At 40.4% G+C, this 17976-nt stretch overlaps 2 protein-coding genes across 3 annotated transcripts; one reads left to right on the top strand and one right to left on the bottom strand.

The window, feature by feature from the left end:
- ifngr1l (interferon gamma receptor 1-like) lies at positions 1–10792 on the bottom strand. Its single transcript, XM_034552294.1, has 7 exons — positions 10571–10792; positions 5439–5565; positions 4821–4999; positions 3332–3516; positions 2951–3119; positions 2069–2184; positions 1–1893 (listed from the first exon to the last, which is right to left on the bottom strand). The coding sequence occupies exons 1-7, from the start codon at positions 10635–10637 to the stop codon at positions 1549–1551; spliced, it is 1188 nt and encodes a 395-aa protein (XP_034408185.1). The 5' UTR covers positions 10638–10792; the 3' UTR covers positions 1–1548.
- Positions 10793–11293: 501 nt separating this feature from the next.
- Positions 11294–17573, top strand: si:ch73-52p7.1 (uncharacterized protein LOC100321084 homolog). Of its 2 annotated transcripts, none has more exons than XM_034552330.1 (2): positions 11294–11773; positions 16378–17573. In XM_034552330.1, the coding sequence occupies exon 2, from the start codon at positions 16460–16462 to the stop codon at positions 17246–17248; it is 789 nt and encodes a 262-aa protein (XP_034408221.1). In that variant the 5' UTR covers positions 11294–11773; positions 16378–16459; the 3' UTR covers positions 17249–17573. The 2 variants fall into 2 exon arrangements, with proteins under 2 accessions (XP_034408221.1, XP_034408220.1); XM_034552329.1 differs by having other exon boundaries at positions 16375–17573.
- Positions 17574–17976: the final 403 nt, after the last annotated feature.

The raw sequence follows: 17976 nt of genomic DNA, 5'->3' as shown, positions 1-17976 counted from the left end.
TACCGTAATCAGATTTTTTTAAATAGAAAATATGTACTGCCAAATACCAATGACAGAAGATAAACATATAACAGCAGTTTACAGACAGAAAAGGAAACATTACGCATTGAGATACAGAGACAGGGTAACGAACAACTAGGGAGATCAATTATTAGAGAATCAAGTGCTTGAGTTTAATAAACTGGTATTTTATCCAAATAACACATTCAAACACCGTCACATCAAAATCAAATCAGTTATTTCCGATTTTAAATTGGCGGACTGTAAAAAAAAAGTACAAATTCCCCCTTTTCAGTCAGTTTCACTTAAATGTGTTGCGAGTTCCCTTCAGCCAGAAAATAAATATATATATATATATATATATATATATATATATATATATATATATATATATATATGCACAACATGAAGTATAAACAGGTCACTTCACCGGTTTAAGGTCGCAACTCATTTCATGAGAAAATTATTTGCGGTTCTCAAAACTGCATAATTGGACTTAAAGGCCGAGTGAAACATAAAATTAAGTATTTTTCGACCGCTCACTCAACTGCAGGGTTTCTTTCTAAATTCAAAGATAAATATTTAATTTCACTTCGATAAAAATGTCACATTACAGAAGTTAAAGATGCGCTAACTTCCCTTTAAAGAAGGTGCTACGAGCTTAATGACAATCAAAAGGATTCGATTTAGGTTAAAAAAAAAAACACAAAGTGCAATAAGTTAAAAGTACATTCTCAGTATTCAGAGGCGTAACTATTCCACAGAGATTACGGTGTTGTATAGCAATGCCTGTGTGCATGCATCGCAGGCAAATGGATGATAATGCATAATTAACACACGTTTATGAAACAGTCTGTAAATGTCCTCATTGATTAGTATTTGCGTCGTATATCAGCGGCTCACAGGAGAAGCAGCACAGTGAAGTCCCTTTGAGTCGCTGTGTGGGATAAAGATAGTGTGTAAACAGCAAAGATAAGTGGTGGTTGTTGTTTTTAGCAACGGTTTAAAAAGTCCTGTAGTAATAACTGGAAGTGAGCTTGACGTCTCTTTTTTAAAAACAAGATTTTAAAATCCTGTCCCCGTTTGGACGAGAGTAATTAATCCCGTTTGTATGAAGCTCTTTCCCAGTGATAGGAAGGCACCGTTTGTGACGACAGCAGCATTAAAATCACAGGCTGCAAAGGATGAAACGCAAATATCAGAAATTAAATTGAAAAAAAACACATAATGAATGCATTAGAATCAATTATTGTTCTGCTAACAATCTGGTGACAGATGCGATTTGGCATTTATTTGATTTATTCCATCTCACAACTTCAAAGAAATATTTCACATATTTGTCACTAAGGCTGCTTTGTGGTGCTGCTTTGGCATCATAATGGAAATGTAACTAATATTAAAAAGGTGCACGAGCAAGGAGGACATCTCTTATTCCACTTTCACCGGGCATTGGGACGGTTTGACCGGAGCAAACCAATCTGTAACCAAGACCGCAAGTTCGGTCTCATTTGCGCCAATGACGAACATTCAAGACCAGAGGCCCCGCCTTCAGCCCCGGTACCCCTCGGTCAGTTCGTCTGGCGCCAACTCAACCAGCATCAGGCGTTTCTCATAACCAGAGGTGCTCTCCTCTTCTTCCAGGTGTTGGCCTTGCACGTACCCGGGTTCTTCAGCCATCGCTCCATCCTCGTCGTCACCACACAGACCTTCATCCCCACTCGACGGCCTGATGGGCAGATGGAGCTCGGGCTCAGTAGCGCAAGGAACAAACGCTGTAAATTCCTTCTCCTCTGCCGACAGTAGAGGCGTGGGCGAGCTCGGCGCCACTTCTGGCACAAAGCACGTCTCCCTAACCACTTTCGAGATCAACTGCGTCGGGGAATTCGGGATATCCTTCAAGACACAAAGAGGAATTCTTAAGATATGGGTTGAAATAAAAACATTTTTTTTAAAAAGAGAGAAATTGTTTTTTTCAGCAGGGTTCAGCAGAATTCATGGAGCATATTCAAACCAACTAATTCCCATTTAAAATGATCAAATAAACCCAGAGTTGGGAGGACGAACATACCATAGACTTTGGTGAAGGAGTATTCGGTGAGGTCTGTTTCCGGTACACCATGTAGAGGACAAAACAAAGCGCACTCAGGGCTGACAGGCCGCAAATGACGTAGATGGGGATGAGATCTAGATGAAACAGATGTACATTAACAAAATGATTCTTTGACACACACACACACACACACACACACACACACACACTATTCGAGGGGGCTTTGTGACTTTAGCAGAATAAAAGCATGACCAAGTTTGTGAAAGGACCGAGTTACACCGACCAATGATGAGGCTCGATACGGACTGTAGAATAAAAAGGGTCAAACCATTCAGCCTGGTGTCAGATGTTTGGGAACCACTTCACTTTAAATCTGAGATCACTTTCAAAATAGCAACTGCTTATTTCCAGCAGACTCCATAAATCCCGGCGGTTTACGGTTCTAAAAGTTATTAAAAGAAAAAAATCCACCTTGAACAGTCATTTGTGACATACAGGGTTGGGAGTTATTTTAAAAAATCAGAAACATAACCTACTATTAATTATTACGATTATGTTTATTTTTTTGGGATAAACTAAATACAAAACTTTATAATTTTCCATGTAAAGCGTTGCACAAACCATCTGGACTTTCCCCCTTTTTTTTCCAACCAAGAGGCCACATTTTAAGAATGTAGCTCAAGGCTTTGCCAGGACATCGTGAACATGGGATGGATGCAAGGTCACAGTAACCTTGACCTTTGACCCCAAAAAATTGGATCAGTTCATCCTCCAATCCAGTGGGACGTTCGGGGCCAAATGTCCATCCAGGCGCTCCGTAGATATCGTATTCTTGAATAAGCGCCAGACTGCGTTCAGACGTACGAGAGAGAGACACCCAGAATAAAAACGTTACTCAACAGCTCGGCGTGTCTTCCCGTGGCGAGACGCAGTAGTCTTGTGTGGCTTGAACTGAGATTTTCTCCAGCTCTCCCTTCATGTTCAAACAGTGTTTCTTCTGCGCAGCATCCACTGAAATCGTCTCCTGGCACACACTCGTCTCACAGTGAAAGCTGTGGTGTCGCCCCTTCTGCACAAACAACAAACAGGGACCTTTTCAGTGAGGAGTCATTTGTACAGAAGCTGGGTGCACCACCCATATGACTGGAAGCAGTTGTACAAGTACTAATAAATGATAAAACTACACCAACAGAAGTATTTTGTGCTGGACCAACTATCATTGTTTGACTAGAAACTGACAGGTCTTCAGTAACTTTAGAAGACGTTTAAACAGAGTCTGACCTGGTGGATGAGCACGACGTCGTAACGAAACCCAGGTAGCTCTTGGTGGCTTTTCTTCTTCCTTGTTCTTTTAATTGGACCGCTTGGCAAATTATGGAAGTACACCAGCGAGGGATGTGTGAAGCGGACTAGGACAGCGCCATCATGTTGGGTAGTGACGTTAACTGATGGGAAGTCCAAATGACCTGGAAGCATGAAAATGGCTTCATCGTAATCTCGATTTCATGAGAGAGACGGGGGCATGCCGAGATGATGAACAGTCAACCATTTAGTGGGAAACTGTCAGAATGTGCATCACTATTTGTTTGCTTGTGGAGTTTGACAACAAACAAAATATTGTTTTTATATAATTCTTTTAATCTACGTAGAAATGAATGGGATATTTTTATAAAATCAATAAAAATGCTGTATTTAACAAAACAGTAATGACATATGTATTTGTATTTCAAAGAAGAAGAAAAAAGAAAACCTTTCTACTCATTCAAGTATAGTTTTCAGAGTTTACGTGGTGCACCTGAATGCATCATGAGGTCCCTGATGGTTCCTACACACTTTACCGTATTCATTCGTGTTGAGATTGTAACTGGCGGCACCAATGAGTGCATCTATTCCTCTACCACCTTCTCCTTCACACATCAGTTTCAGTCTGTGTATGACGCGCCAGGTGACAGCCAATCAGAAGGCCCGTTACATCCCATGTGGCTTGCATAGTTGTATCTTGTTTTACCATCACGAGGTGTCACGGATTGGCTAAATGCAGAGGCTAAAAAGGAGAAGCTAGCTGACTTAGCAAAAGCTGGCAGGTAACATGAAGCTGGGAAATGGACATGAAAATGGGAAGGGAAGTTATAAGCTGCAATTTGTATTTAATTTGTGAATCCAGTTATCAATTTATGTATTTTAAACTGCATTTTCCAATAGATTAGATTTAAATGAATTAATTATGGTATTAATATTGTATGAATGCATTTAGGATAAAGGATGTACTTATTCACTGTTTTATGGTGTTTTTGATTATCCTATTACTATTATTTTGTTTATACTATTTATTAATAACCTATAAGTAATTATTTTTGTATAGCTCCTCTTTTTTGACAACTAATTCATTACTTTGTAATTAATTAAATGTATTCATAGATTGAAAAATGATCTTGTAAACAAATGCATCAAGGCCTATTTTCTTTATTTTATCAACCAATGAGATGCTTTACTACCATTTCAGGTACTCGTTCCAGATGATGCATCCCAAATGACTCCTGATGTCCTGACTTATCCTCCAGCGACAACATGAGGTTGACATTGGACGGATTGCCTGACATTCATTACTCAAAAGCATGTCGGTCTCGTTATCGACTCCAAAAGTAACCGGTATTGTTTTCAGGAATGTTTACCATATTTTTCTCCCGCTGGCTCGGAGGTGCATTAGTGTGTGAACTCATTAATTCAGGTTTATCATTACTACAAAGTCAAATATGACAACAATACTCACATTTGTGATCGGCTGGAGAGTCCTTGAAATAGCTGAAAGAAAGTCCTTCTTCAGGAGCAGACTCGTTCTGTCCAATCACGGCAGTTACGTCAAGATAGTACGCATTCTTTGGGTCACGTAGAAATGACACGTCTGCATGCAGTTGAGCTGATGAGTTCACCCAAATCACATCAGGATACCTGGGGAAACAAATAAGACGAGACCGACATTGTAAAGAGAAAATAACGAGCAAACAACTGAAAGACTAAAAGCACTTGCTATAATCATATGTCTCTCCAGAAGTTTTAAACACATTAACAATAAATATAATATGAAATATCCTGTTCAGTATATAATAATGTCGAAGCCCAAACCTAAAGTTTTTTTTACATGAACATAATGGAAATTGTGATACGCTGCTGTAAAAATATATGTAATTAAATTAAGGACAAGTGTGTAGAATTTTGTGATGCGAGGATGCAGATGAAAACCTCCTCTCAACCCTTTCTTTCTACGCGTGTCAGATATAATTGGCTCATTGCAGACCATAATAAATGCAGTTTAAAGCAGAGATCAAATACTTCTAAAAACAGGCACATTGACGTTTAGCAGGTTGTGTGTACAAAGTAAATCACTAACCCATCTTCTGCTTCTGTTCGGCCAATGTTGACTCTGAATCTCAGCCCCGGGGGAAATTGTGTGTAACTCCACTTCAGAACGTTGTGCATATTGCGGCATTGCAGGGTCACGTTGATCGGCGGCTCCACTGTGGAAACGGAGACACGAAACGTCAAGGCTGCAGAAACCACGAGGCATTCGCCTTTCACACTGAACGTCTTCAAAACACCTAAACAAAACCAGGAAATGAATATCGCACACATAATTTTTATGCCACAGGTGGCGCTCCCTTTATCCAACAGCATTCTTTGGTTTGAGAAAATCCCCCTCTCTAACACTTTCATTAACATTAAAGTAATTTACAGACTCTCAGCTTAATTAACCCTCCCACCACCTTCCTCCTCCATTAGTCTGGTAGAAGCATTTGTACAAGCTTTGTGTCTCCCACTAGAGGGCGCTGCTTGCAAACTGCTACAGAATACAACCCCCACTTGTTTTTACACACACACACACACACACACACACGCACGCACACACACACACACACGAGTTTTAGAGTATTGTCAGAAAATAGTTGGGCTTTTATTAACAGACAGTCTACGTATATTTCTTTAAACCACAACTTCACTCAATGTACCGGGTTCTTTCAACCTAATCTACCAGACACTTTGTGCAATGTTCTATCCCGACATCAAGGAACCCAGAAATAGGACACTTCCCAACAGCACGCACACAAACACACACTTCCTCAAATTAAAAATAGTACAAACCAGACCCCCTCCCCCTCCCCCGTTAACTGACCCTCACTTCAGTGCCGTGACTTACAGATGACCGTCTACTCAGGCCGTCACAAGACCACCAAATGATTTCAAGAACAGTGCTGATGAGCTCTGGAAACCAGATTTATATTTATCCAGTGAGTGTTTACACAAGCATGACGAGTTACCTCAAGCTACAGGAAGCAGCCATGCCACACACACAAAGATTAAAGTAAAAAAATAAGTTGTGTTTTGAAGTTTGACTTGAAAAAGTTTGTGTTAAAAAAAGGTCAATAAAAAAAAAAGTCACGCTTTTTTGGGGCAAGTTACTGAACACACACCTTCCAAAACCTGTATGAGTCACCTATGTTATCACACAAATTAAGAGATTAAAAGAGTACGTTTCAGTTTCAATTCCTCTGGACTAAACGTGTGCACGCATGCACGTGATAATGCACACCCACGCAAAGACAGAGAGGCTCAGAAAAAAACTGAGGCGTGAAAGAGAACGAGAAATCACAGATGAAAGGAAATGTGCTGACATAAAAGCGTCAACCGCAACCATCACGTTGGTCGCCGAGGGCGTTTACCACAAGGTCGTGAACCACACCATTTCAGAATTTAGGCTTCCGTTTTCCCTTCTTGCTGTTCGATAGCTTTTTGAATGCCATCTGAAAATGTAAAAGACTGAATGAAATCACTCTGAACTCATTTTCACTAATACGTTTTACGTGTTAAATCAGAGTAATAATGTATCGCTAATAGAAAAAAAACATTCCTGGCACAATGATTTACAGCTCGGACAAATACATACTCCCAACTTTAACTACAGTAAAACAATATACAAAATTGTTCTAAAGTTAGTTTTTATGTGAAGTTTAGCTATTTAAAGTACATTTGGAGGACAGATTTCAATCAATTACAAAAAGGTCAGAATGTCAACCCAGCTGAGGAAAAGTAGAAATGATTCACTAAACACTGCATGTTTAGAAGTTTATATGAGAGAGGCAGATTGCAAGAGTCACCTCACGAGGAAAGAGAAAACAGAAGCAACACGGCTGACAGATTGTGCACAAAAAGCAAAAATCATCTTTCCCGAAGCAGGAAGAGAGAGAGACGCTATCAGAGATTAAAAAGGTCACTGGTGAAAATATGAGCATTCAAGTACAATATGTTTCTATTACTTCATATTTATTGTTAAACGTGTTGATATTGTATAGCTTCATATATATGAATCTTCTACTAGTGCATATTTGTGTGCTTTTATTTATTTATTGTTTTCTTTATATCTCCGACTGATTTTGCAACCAATTGGGAGTTTTGTGGAGAAATTGAGCATTAAGATCTCTTCAGTTTAACCACAACGACGTACAAATGCTTCACAGAAGATAATAGAATCATACACATCAAGGAAACTTTAAAACGTCACTTGACAAAGTGTAACTAATGCATCAATTATTCACACCGCAGAACAGTGAGCTGAAGGGTTGGACACACAACCCACAAGGCTTCCTGCAGAGCCTCATTAAATTAAATGAGTGAGCCGAGGATGGTTTTCACTGCAGACATTTGGATTTGTAGCATGAAAATCATCAAGTGTAACTACTAACATCAATAAAGGCTGCATTCCATTTAGGTGTATGAACACTAGACCAGCTGGGATGATGATGGCACTGCTCAGATATGAATGCACTGTTAAGTAACAAGGAAAGTATTGACATGTTTAAATGTTTGTTATTGATATTATTGTTATTGGTTTGAAAATACCAATAATTATTTTGTTTTGATCTATGTTTTTCATGTAAAAGATGAAACCCAACGTTCTCTCAAACAGATAAAATTAGAATCAGGAACTCTCATCAAAGAGTCACAGCACCGACAAGAAGATGAACCCAACCAGACCAGAGCTTTCAGCAATTGACAGTTGGGCTGCAATTGGTTTTAATAAATCAGTCAACTTGATGATTATTTTACCGATTAATCTTTGGTCACCAAATGCACAGAAATAAATGTCCATGACCTTTTAAAAAGCACAAGCTGACATATTATTTCACTTTCTTAAAAACAATACTATTCTAAATCAAAAAGGATTGAGAAGAGTCACATCAGTTAATCTGTTATCATAAAAGTTGCCGTTTCATTTTCAGTCATTGGACTAATCGTTTCAGCACCAGGGAAGCCGTTCCAGTTTGACTGGACACACTTCAGTCTTTACTAAAAAAAAAACGTAGAGAAGTTTGATTCCGAGCCTTAATAATTAAAGCCCGGTCAGGCTGGTGAACTCATAACATCTCAATATGCTGTTAGTGCTTTCTTTTTTTTTTGGGTGAGACGACACAGTGGGAAAATAAATTCCATGGTATGAATGAAACTCCAAAGGTAGGGTTTATATTCTCTTGGAAAGCCCCACTCAGTGCCACAAGTTGTACTCTTATATACGATGACTCATCAATCTCTCACACACACACACACACACACGCACACAAAGAGGACAAGAGGGAGAAAAAACCCAAACATCAGTCACCTCTCCCCTTTTATGCATTCAATCTGTCAGTATGAAAAAACAAACTGCGGCAGTTTAAAACCCCGCTGCTGTGAATTAAGGAATTAATGTCAAACATTCCTCGAACTTGCGGTCATTATTTACTAAAACTGTTCTTTACTTTGCTATTATGGTCTTATGAGAGATGATGAAAGAAATCTGACAGACACAAAACACACACACAAAGGCCAACAAAGTTAGCAGGACTACAACTGAATATTAACTTGGACAACGATTACCATGGAAACGGTCCTTTGGAGCAATATGGACAGCCAATGTACACCAACACCTCAATACACAGCAGCATGTCTCGGAATGACAGATGTTAATGATGTACAATGTAGCCACACGTGTGTGTGTGTGTGTGTGTGTGTGTGTGTGTGTGTGTGTGTGCACGCAGGAGCATTTTTTAACAAAGGTATTTATAGTAGGAAAGCTTCCTAAGAAATCACTTATGATCGACCGAAATTGTGTGCGAAACATTTTGTTCATACTTTTAAGATTATGATGAGTAAAAGCAATATATACAAAGAAAATCCCTCTTATTTTGGACACACTTTAAGAGAGCGTTGACTTAGTTAAAACAGGTGTAACATTCAGCTTAAATGACATGTTTGTACATTTCAATTCATTTCGTAATATGTTTTTTGCATAACCATGGTGAGTTTTTTGCCTAAACCCATGCAATCTACACTATCTATTTAAACACCGTTTATAAATCCAACATGATAATAATAAAAAATACAGGTTACACTCCCTAACTCACGTATGCCTATTAAATCTTGATTTAACAAGTTTGGAATTTGCACATTCAACTAAACTGATGAACAAATTACCTAAATAGTTCATGTTTACAAAAGATAACGAGCGACCAGGCTGATCGCATCACCAATAATGCATTAAGCATCAGGTGTGTGGCAGCAGTTCCCTCAGACTGCAGAGGGTCGATGAACGTTTGCTCGATGCCTTGTGAAATGATGTTTGGTGAAGATCCAGAAATGGTCTTAAGAGTCCCCCCCTCCTATCTCTCTGCAATGACCATAATTAACATCTAACAGTAAGCATTAACATCTAATCTGAGAGGACAGAGCTGATGGAAGGTAATATGGTGAACATTTACAGGTGTACGCAGCACACAATATCCCAGTTCGTAGGTTTGGCTTCTGCATGGTTTGATTCATGCATGTGGTACTTTGTAAACGGTCTGTTCAGGTCTAATTATTAAAAAAGTGCAGAAATACATTACACAAACAAAGAGTATTGGGTAATACTGAAAAGTATAAAGAGGAAATAAAGAAACCACCAGACGGCAGTTCTCAAGACACATTTGAACCGAGATGAACCCATTCAATATATCTACGAATATGATGTTTTGGTGGTTAATTTATTATTGAGCAGCACGTTTAAAAGCCGCCTGGGGTCAAATGTAACGTTACACAGCCCATTTAAGCTAAGATGTATAACGTTAGCCGTTTCCATGCTCAGACAGTGAGCCAGGTGCAGCTTCACAATACCAGTCTCTCTGACGTTAAAAATGGTAAAACAATATATTATTGTAAGGATAAAAGTACCATTTAATTCACAGAATAGTGGCCCCAATTGCTGATTAGGGGAATGGATAACAGGCAGAGGGCTTTTTAGCTCGCAGGGTGTTTGTGCTCGCGAGCGCTGCGGCCTCATTTCACCTCTCCACGCTAAACGGTCACGGCACCCCGGCCCTCGGTTTGAAACGCCATTTATCAACTTGTGTGACACGTCAGTGTCAATTCGTTGAACCGGGCGGACGTTTTTAACGTATTAACGCCATCTGATGCACATGTGCGTACGCTAGTGACTGGTGTAACTTAACTCACCGAAGGAGAGCGACGCTGGTAGCCAGCCGAGGCAGAAGAAAACGGAAAGAAACGCAGACGAATCCATCCTCAACTGGCGGTCCAGTGCTCGGGGTTTTCTTTCTTCAAAGTAAGTATGAAACGGAGACGCTAACTAATCTAAAGTTTCCCTCTGAAGCTGCGGGGAAAACCAACCGTTTGAGTAGTGGCACGGCTCCCACATTTAGTAAAGCGGATGCTGCGTCCCATTTCCGGTATTGCTGCCTTCCTAAACCTCGGAAATCGACCCTTCCAAATAATAAATGTGACAGTTGTGCTTGTTGCTTGATTTAAGAAATAAAGTGCTTCAAATAAAGAGACAGATGCACACAATTCACGTTATATGTGTTCTTTTTGTTTTTTGTTTATTTTGTGTGTCAAATAATATCCTCAAATAATGTTTAAACCGACCCCTCCAGATACCCAAGCCCCGTTGTACAGGGTCGCTACACTTTGTATATGCTTATTATCAAATGAAGCCCCTCAATCGTATACCTTCATCCATGAAATACGACCTAACAGAGCAAAACAATGTAATGCTGAAGGAGAAAATAGACGTCGGTATCAATTATTACGGTCAATGTTGCTCTAATAAATCTTAAAGTCCGATGGTGTTTTTCAAGTTCTAATGTTATTATTTCCGACAGCACCTGAATGCAGCAAACGGTGGCTCGTGTTTTTGTCACGTTACTGGGAAATGACCTGTTTGTTTTCTTCTTCTTGAATACCTCCTTTATTATTTTTGACAGCAAATTAATAATCTAATGTGTTAAGCCCACTGATAGAAAAAAAATCTGCCTTTACGTAACTTAAGTTTTATAATACAATTTATAAAATAAAGCCTATACTTTTGACAGTGAGACCGGCCATAGATATATGTATATTACATCTTAGATTAAATGAGTAAATACATATTAATAAACCTAGTCGTACCTTTATCTGGTTTAAAATGGCCTAAAAATAGACCAAGAAAATGATATGTGGGATTCTCTTTGGTTCAAGTCCGTTGTGATAAGAACATTTGTCTGCAGTACTTGAGGCTGAACTCAGCCTGCACAAGTGAGTTACAGCTTCTTCTGTGGGATACTTCCCCCATCCTGACGTCAGCTTCATGTGTGATTTTTCCTCCCCATCCCAGTCTCAAACTGACGCATTCACATATCAGCTCTTCAGCAGCGACTCGGGGTAAGTCACACATGAGAAAACTGGGAGACTTACTATGCTTGTATGACATTGATGACCATTTAGGGTGGGCTTCTTTAACAGCTGTTAAAATGTACGTTTGTGCCCTGTAGTTGGTCCGTACGAGGAAGAGAAAACCGAGCCTTGCTTTCCACTATATTCTCATGTTACATTACATTCCTGTGTGTGTGTGTGTGTGTGTGTGTGTGTGTGTGTGTGTGTGTGTGTGTGTGTGTGTGTGTGTGTGTGTGTGATGTAATAGAAGCATTCCTTGCAAATCGGTTGAGATGGAAAACTGTAAAATATGTCCCAGATAAACACTGCAACTGCTTATGATGCTGGATTCACTTGTAGGATGTCACTTGTCATCCTGTGAAACTTCTGACCTAAAAAACTGATTCTTAAGCCTAATGTTGGAGGTCCCAGTCAACGACTCCTAAGCCAGACATGCGGTCAGACACTCATTCATTTTTATCTGAGTGGGTGGATGTCTGTACAGCCGGGACACAGAAAGTATGTCCTACTCCTGACAACAGGAAGTGTGGCGTTGACAAACTTTGGTCCTGCGGGAAAAGCAAAGAGCGGCACTCTGAATCTACCATCTGCATACATTTCCTCCGAGCTGGGCTGAGCAAGTTGGTCGTGACAGTGAGCTTGAACTGTTGGATGTTGTCACTCGCTGTGTTTTAACGCTGGCCGTCATCTTCCTGTCTGCCCTTTGCTCTCAGCAATCGTTGGCATAACAACAAAGCATCATATCCATGAGCAAAATAGTTCCATTTAATGAAAAGGAGTCAACTAATCGTTAAGAACTTGTCTTGTCATGCCTTGTCTTGGATGTCTTCTCTCCTACTGCTGCAGTGCGATAACTAAGCTCCAGTTTGTTTGAGCTTAGCATTTCTGGGTCTCGTGTTTCTTGGCTGGCAGCAGCTGAATTCTCTTTACATTTTGTACACTTTGTTTATCTGTACAGATTAAATATCTGTTATTAGTGAGCTTCGGAGGTGCTGGTAGGACAGAAGACAGAGCCAGGCTAGCTGTTTACAGTCTTTGTGCTAAGCTAAGCTAATTGTCTCCGGCGCAGCTTATTCAACGTACGCATCTGATGGATATCTCTTCTTATCTAATTCAGAGCGAGACAGCAAAGAAGTTTGTTTCCCAAAATCTCAAACTATTGCTTTAAAGTAACTTTTAAGACAAGTCTTCTAAGAACGAAGTAGGCCGTTTGTTCAGGCCCAGTTCACATTATTCAGCGTTGAAAAATACATCCGTTTTTGGGATGTGACGATATGGTTACGGTTAGGCTAAGATTATATTTGGCTGAAAAATGACTACTTCTTTATGACATGGGGACCTTTGTGAACATGGATACAATATTAAAGCACATGGTTAGGGTGCTGTCTCTTGAGCTTAAACACATGTTGTTTTACTACTACAGTATATTCAATTGAAAGGGTTTTCCACCAAAAATCTAAATTTTTAAAATCAAAAGCTTCCTGTCAGTACGCCTGAAAGACGTGACTTGCTTCATCGCAGAGGATGGCAGCTGTAGTGACACAGGTAGGGCAAAACAAAAGAAAAAACTGAACTGTTACTGTAACATAATCCATCTAGTTACTCCAGGTATTGCAAAATACATTTTTGAAGGCAGTGAATTCATCTGTTTAAAGGAATGGAATGGCAATATTGTATATGTTGGAGACCAAACCAACAAAGTATTAGTTTACAACTTTTTCTGTGGCACTTCGACTATTCATTCCTATTGAAGTCCTATAAAAATGGGTCACAAATGTTATTCAAATTCATAAATATAACAGTTGTATTCATATTTGGTAATCAAGTGAGTATTTAAGCAAGAATGGTGGATGTGGTATTGTCTGAAAATAAACTATACATGTTTGGCTCAATCGAGTTCTAAATCATTTTGGGGAACAATGGACGTCAATGGCACAGAGATTACTTTTGGCTTCAGGGACAATATGTGCCAGTAAGATCATTGATGATTTGGTGTTTTCATAGAATTTATTAGCGTTGCTAAATTGGAAAATGCGGAGCATGTCTTCAGCCGTCCATGTACTAACGACGAGAACAGTACAAACAGTGTTCACCTGAGGGGGGTGAAGGGCGGGCCGTGCCCACCATGTGAGCTCACCAGTGGGGCACGCAGGGCGATGGAAAGAAGTCACAGAGCAGCTTAGATTTCAACACTCACAGAGGCAGAGCGACGTCCTGCTCTGCTCAGGCACTCCACTATAGCTTCACCCAGGAAACAAAAAAGTGTTTTTATTTGATGCTCCGTATGTCAAAAAGAGAACATTTAAGCTCAGCTGGTCAAATGTTATTAGCTTAACAGACTCTTTTTCAACAGGGAAAAAAAACAAAAAACTTTCTTCCGAGAAATTTGACGAGCAAAGCAAAATTCAGAAAAGTAAAGAAACCGAAGAAGCGCGGATAAACTTCACTGACCTGCTGCTGGGTCATGAAGGAGGACCTCATGCTGTGCAGCCAAACAAAGTTCAAACCCGCAAAACTGTTTTAAACTGGAGATCCATCGACAATATTTCCATTTCATTGAATCTCCAATTCAAGAGCCCTCTTGGGTTTGAATATTTCACTCAGTGTTAACATTATATAGCTTCAGTGATGAGCTGAAATAAACATACTGAATACATATGATACTGTCTGGATGTTAAATATACTGTAGATGATAATTCACATAAGGCCAAAGGAAGAATGTAGCGGTCAACTCTGTGCTGGCTTCACAATGAGGCAGAGAGTATTTTTCTTGCCTTCATATTATTGCCAAACCAGAAAATCTACCCAGACTTTCGTAAAGGTCAATTCAAAACAATGTTTTCCCTGGAATCTTGAAGCAATCTCCACAGTTATAATTTTCTAAATGTGTGTCTGTGTGTTTTGTGAAATTCAATGTGTGCTCTCAGTGCCAAACAATGTATCCCTAATTGCAGGCAGACCACACCCATCACTGTGTGTGTGTGTGTGTGTGTGTGTGTGTGTGGTGTGACAAAATACCAAACCAGCTGTCATTATGTCATTATGTCCACATCCACTCTCTCCAAGACAATACTTAATGGATTAGAGACACATGGGGGTGCGACCTCAGAACATTTAACTCCAATAACAGGAATCTCCGTATGAAAGTGGAACTGAAAGAATGAAAGACGGCTTGGTTAGTCTTCATGGGCCAAGCCTTTTATTTTCAGAATATAATAGTCTTGCTTGATTTAACTGTCAATTTGGACTTTTCCCTCAACAATGTCAAGAATGTTAAGTTAACTAATGTCAAGCTCCTTTTCAGCAAAAAGGGTTCACAGCAGCTCTGAGGTTAGTCAGAAGTTGTTGAGATTAACTGAAGTAAAAGAAGCTGAGACAAAGAGGACAAATGTGTTACTGAATTACATAAAAACCCTCATAATGCGACAAACAAGCAATGGAAGGCATATTAAGATGTTACACTTTAAAGTCTGTTTACAGTTCTTGGGTAGTACTACAGCATAAAAGAAAGTTGTATCAAGCCCTTTGTGCGAAATCTGAAATGATGCCTTACGTGAGTCAGCGTCGGTTGGGGAAGTTATATAATAATATCATATAATTACATAATATGTAAAGTTATGAATTAAACTACCCAACTGGATACAAAGTAAGCAAAATCAGCTATGCCAATCAAATGCTACTTACACATTAATGCATCATTAACAAAAATCTATTAATAAATATATATATATATATATATATATATATATATATATATATATATATTGTAGTGTCACGGGCTGTCGCTAGGACAGGCTAGCCTGGGGCGGTGCAAAGAGAGAGATGAACACAGGCACGTCCAAGGGTATTTAACAAAAAGTCCAGGTTTATTTCCCATCCCACCAGCAAGGTAACATCCAAAAACAACAAAGTATCAAAAAAAGGTCCAGTTAGGTAACACAAAACATCCCGGAGGAGAAAGTGGTTAATTAACCAAACAAAAACTCAATCCTGGTGAATCCAGGCTACGAGGTCCTCTCCCTTGTTGTCCTCTTCCAGGTGCTCGTGGGTTCACCTTCCGCTCTCCTTTCTCCTTCCCAGGTGCTCTCCCTTAAGTCTCCCAGCCCTGCCTCAATCAGGTGCCTTAAGCAGCTGCAGCTGGGTGAGCGGTGAGGCAGGCTGGGAGATGTAGTTTTTGCACTGGTGGCCACTCTGTAGCGTCCCTCCACTACCTGTCCCCTTGTGATGCCACAATATATATATATATATATATATATATATATATATATATATATATATATATATATATATATATATATATATAGTGCGCATTAATCAACATTGGCATGAAGAAAATCAACCTAAAATGTATTACACAACACAAAATGATAAAAGTCAATGAAACTAAGAGATTCAACACATTTTTCCAATATATCTGTACTTTTACCAAAGTATAATTCTAAATGCAGGACCGTTACTTCTAACGGACTATTTAAACATTGTTTCACGGCTCCTTTTTCTTACTATTACGAGTACTTCCTTCACCACTAGTTGTCTTTTTATTCGCAGTCCGTTGTCAAATCGTCTGATATTGAATGTTTTCTCTTCAGTAGGCTCAGGTATATGCATCTGAACGCCTCACATCCACACATGAACAGCAGTCAGAATGCTGCCTGAGCCTCTCCTCCAGCAGTGATGCCGGCCCTCGGCCCTCCCACGCCTCTCCTCTGGGTGCTGCTCTGTGTGTCGGTGGCTCTGCAGCGCTCCGACCTGCGTCTGGCCTACGTGACCCACAACGGCTTCTTCTACTACTCCTGCAGCCAGGACCCGCAGCCCTGCAGCGTGCCGTCGCTCACGGAGTGCAGATGCAATCACATCCAGGCGTCCACGCACTCGTCTCCCGTCTTCCGGATGAGACGCTTGACGGTTTGGTTCACGTCGCCGTTGAACACGGCTCGCCTGCTCAACAACTCGGAGGTGAGACACCTCACTCTGATTCACTGTGGCCCTGGAGGAGCTGAGACGGCCTCTTCTTCCCCGGAGGGACACTTTGCTGTGCAGCACCTGGAGAGGCTGACAGTGGTGAACCTGGAGAAGAGGCCGCTTCACCACTGTCCAGATGCGAACAGAGCCAGGAACGCAGACTCAAACAGTGACCCCGGTGGAGATAATGGCGCTCACCTGGACATAAACAGATTCAAGAAGGACAAAGACACACACCTGGACATGATCATGAAGAGAGATTCCTTGGCTTTGTCCTCACTCCAGTGCCAAGACATATTCCTGGGCAAGGAGCTTGGAGCAGCATTTCACGAACAGGCCAGGCTGGGAATCATCCACAGCTCGGTGCTGGAGTGGGGAGCGGTGGTCAAAGCGTACACGGTTCAGACACACATTGACAACGACGGCGCGCTGCCGTTCCCCGATCTCCACCTGCCAAAACTACCAGAGACATCTGTCATATATGTCAGCTTTGTGTACTGATGAGTTACTTTTAGAGGAAGATGATTGACTGTGCAGGACAACAGGGATCCTACATTTTGGATAATAATGTGGGTCTTTTTTTGTTGCAGGCCTTCGATTTACTAAATAAATGGATCACTCCAATGTAAACCCAAAGCAAAACTGAATTAGATATTTCCTACCCTATTGCTTTAACCATCATGTTCTCAAGTGTACTATATTAACTTTGCACAGCTGTTTATCAGCATGTTAAAACAACAATATACTAACTGATGTGAAATGAGTTGTGAAATGGTCGGGTGTCTCTGTTAACCAGCATTTATTCGCCACTTGTTTTCCCTCTCTAAGCGTCCGACATGAAGTGCATCCCACTCGAGCTCTGGGCCGGCTGCTGAATTCACACTGAATGATGTGTTCGTCAGATGTTGTTCACTTGTAAGGCCAAGATGTCATCACCAGAGGGAGGACATTGACCTAATTTGGAGTTTGCGCAGCATAAATTCCACCCAGCTCTGCTCTGGTATTCCAACAGCTGACCTCCGACCTCTGTGTGAAAGAAAGGAGAGACTTTCTCCTCTGGGATGACTGAATCATCTCAAATGTGAAATGCATGTTTGGTTCCAGGATTAAACCACAAGATGGCAGCAGATACATGTGAGTCACAGAGGAAGACTCAAACTGGAGTGTTTAGGACGTTTAGCAAATGTCTCAGCAATTTAATAGCCTGTGAGGAATATTGTTTGTTAGGA

The sequence above is a fragment of the Cyclopterus lumpus genome, chromosome 15, assembly GCF_009769545.1.
Source record: "Cyclopterus lumpus isolate fCycLum1 chromosome 15, fCycLum1.pri, whole genome shotgun sequence".
Lineage (NCBI taxonomy): Eukaryota > Metazoa > Chordata > Actinopteri > Perciformes > Cyclopteridae > Cyclopterus > Cyclopterus lumpus.
The sequence above is the reverse complement of the archived record's forward strand: the minus strand, read 5'-3'. Positions and strand labels throughout refer to the sequence as shown.

Coding starts and splice junctions, on each gene's coding strand:
- ifngr1l (XM_034552294.1), bottom strand. CDS start 10,637: ATGGATTCGTCTGCGTTTCTTTCCGTTTTCTTCTGCCTCGGCTGGCTA. Junction 5,566..10,570: donor ACCAGCGTCGCTCTCCTTCG/GTGAGTTAAGTT, acceptor CCGTTTCCACAG/TGGAGCCGCCGATCAACGTG. Junction 3,517..4,820: donor CTCTCCAGCCGATCACAAAT/GTGAGTATTGTT, acceptor TCATGCTTCCAG/GTCATTTGGACTTCCCATCA.
- si:ch73-52p7.1 (XM_034552330.1), top strand. CDS start 16,460: ATGCCGGCCCTCGGCCCTCCCACGCCTCTCCTCTGGGTGCTGCTCTGT.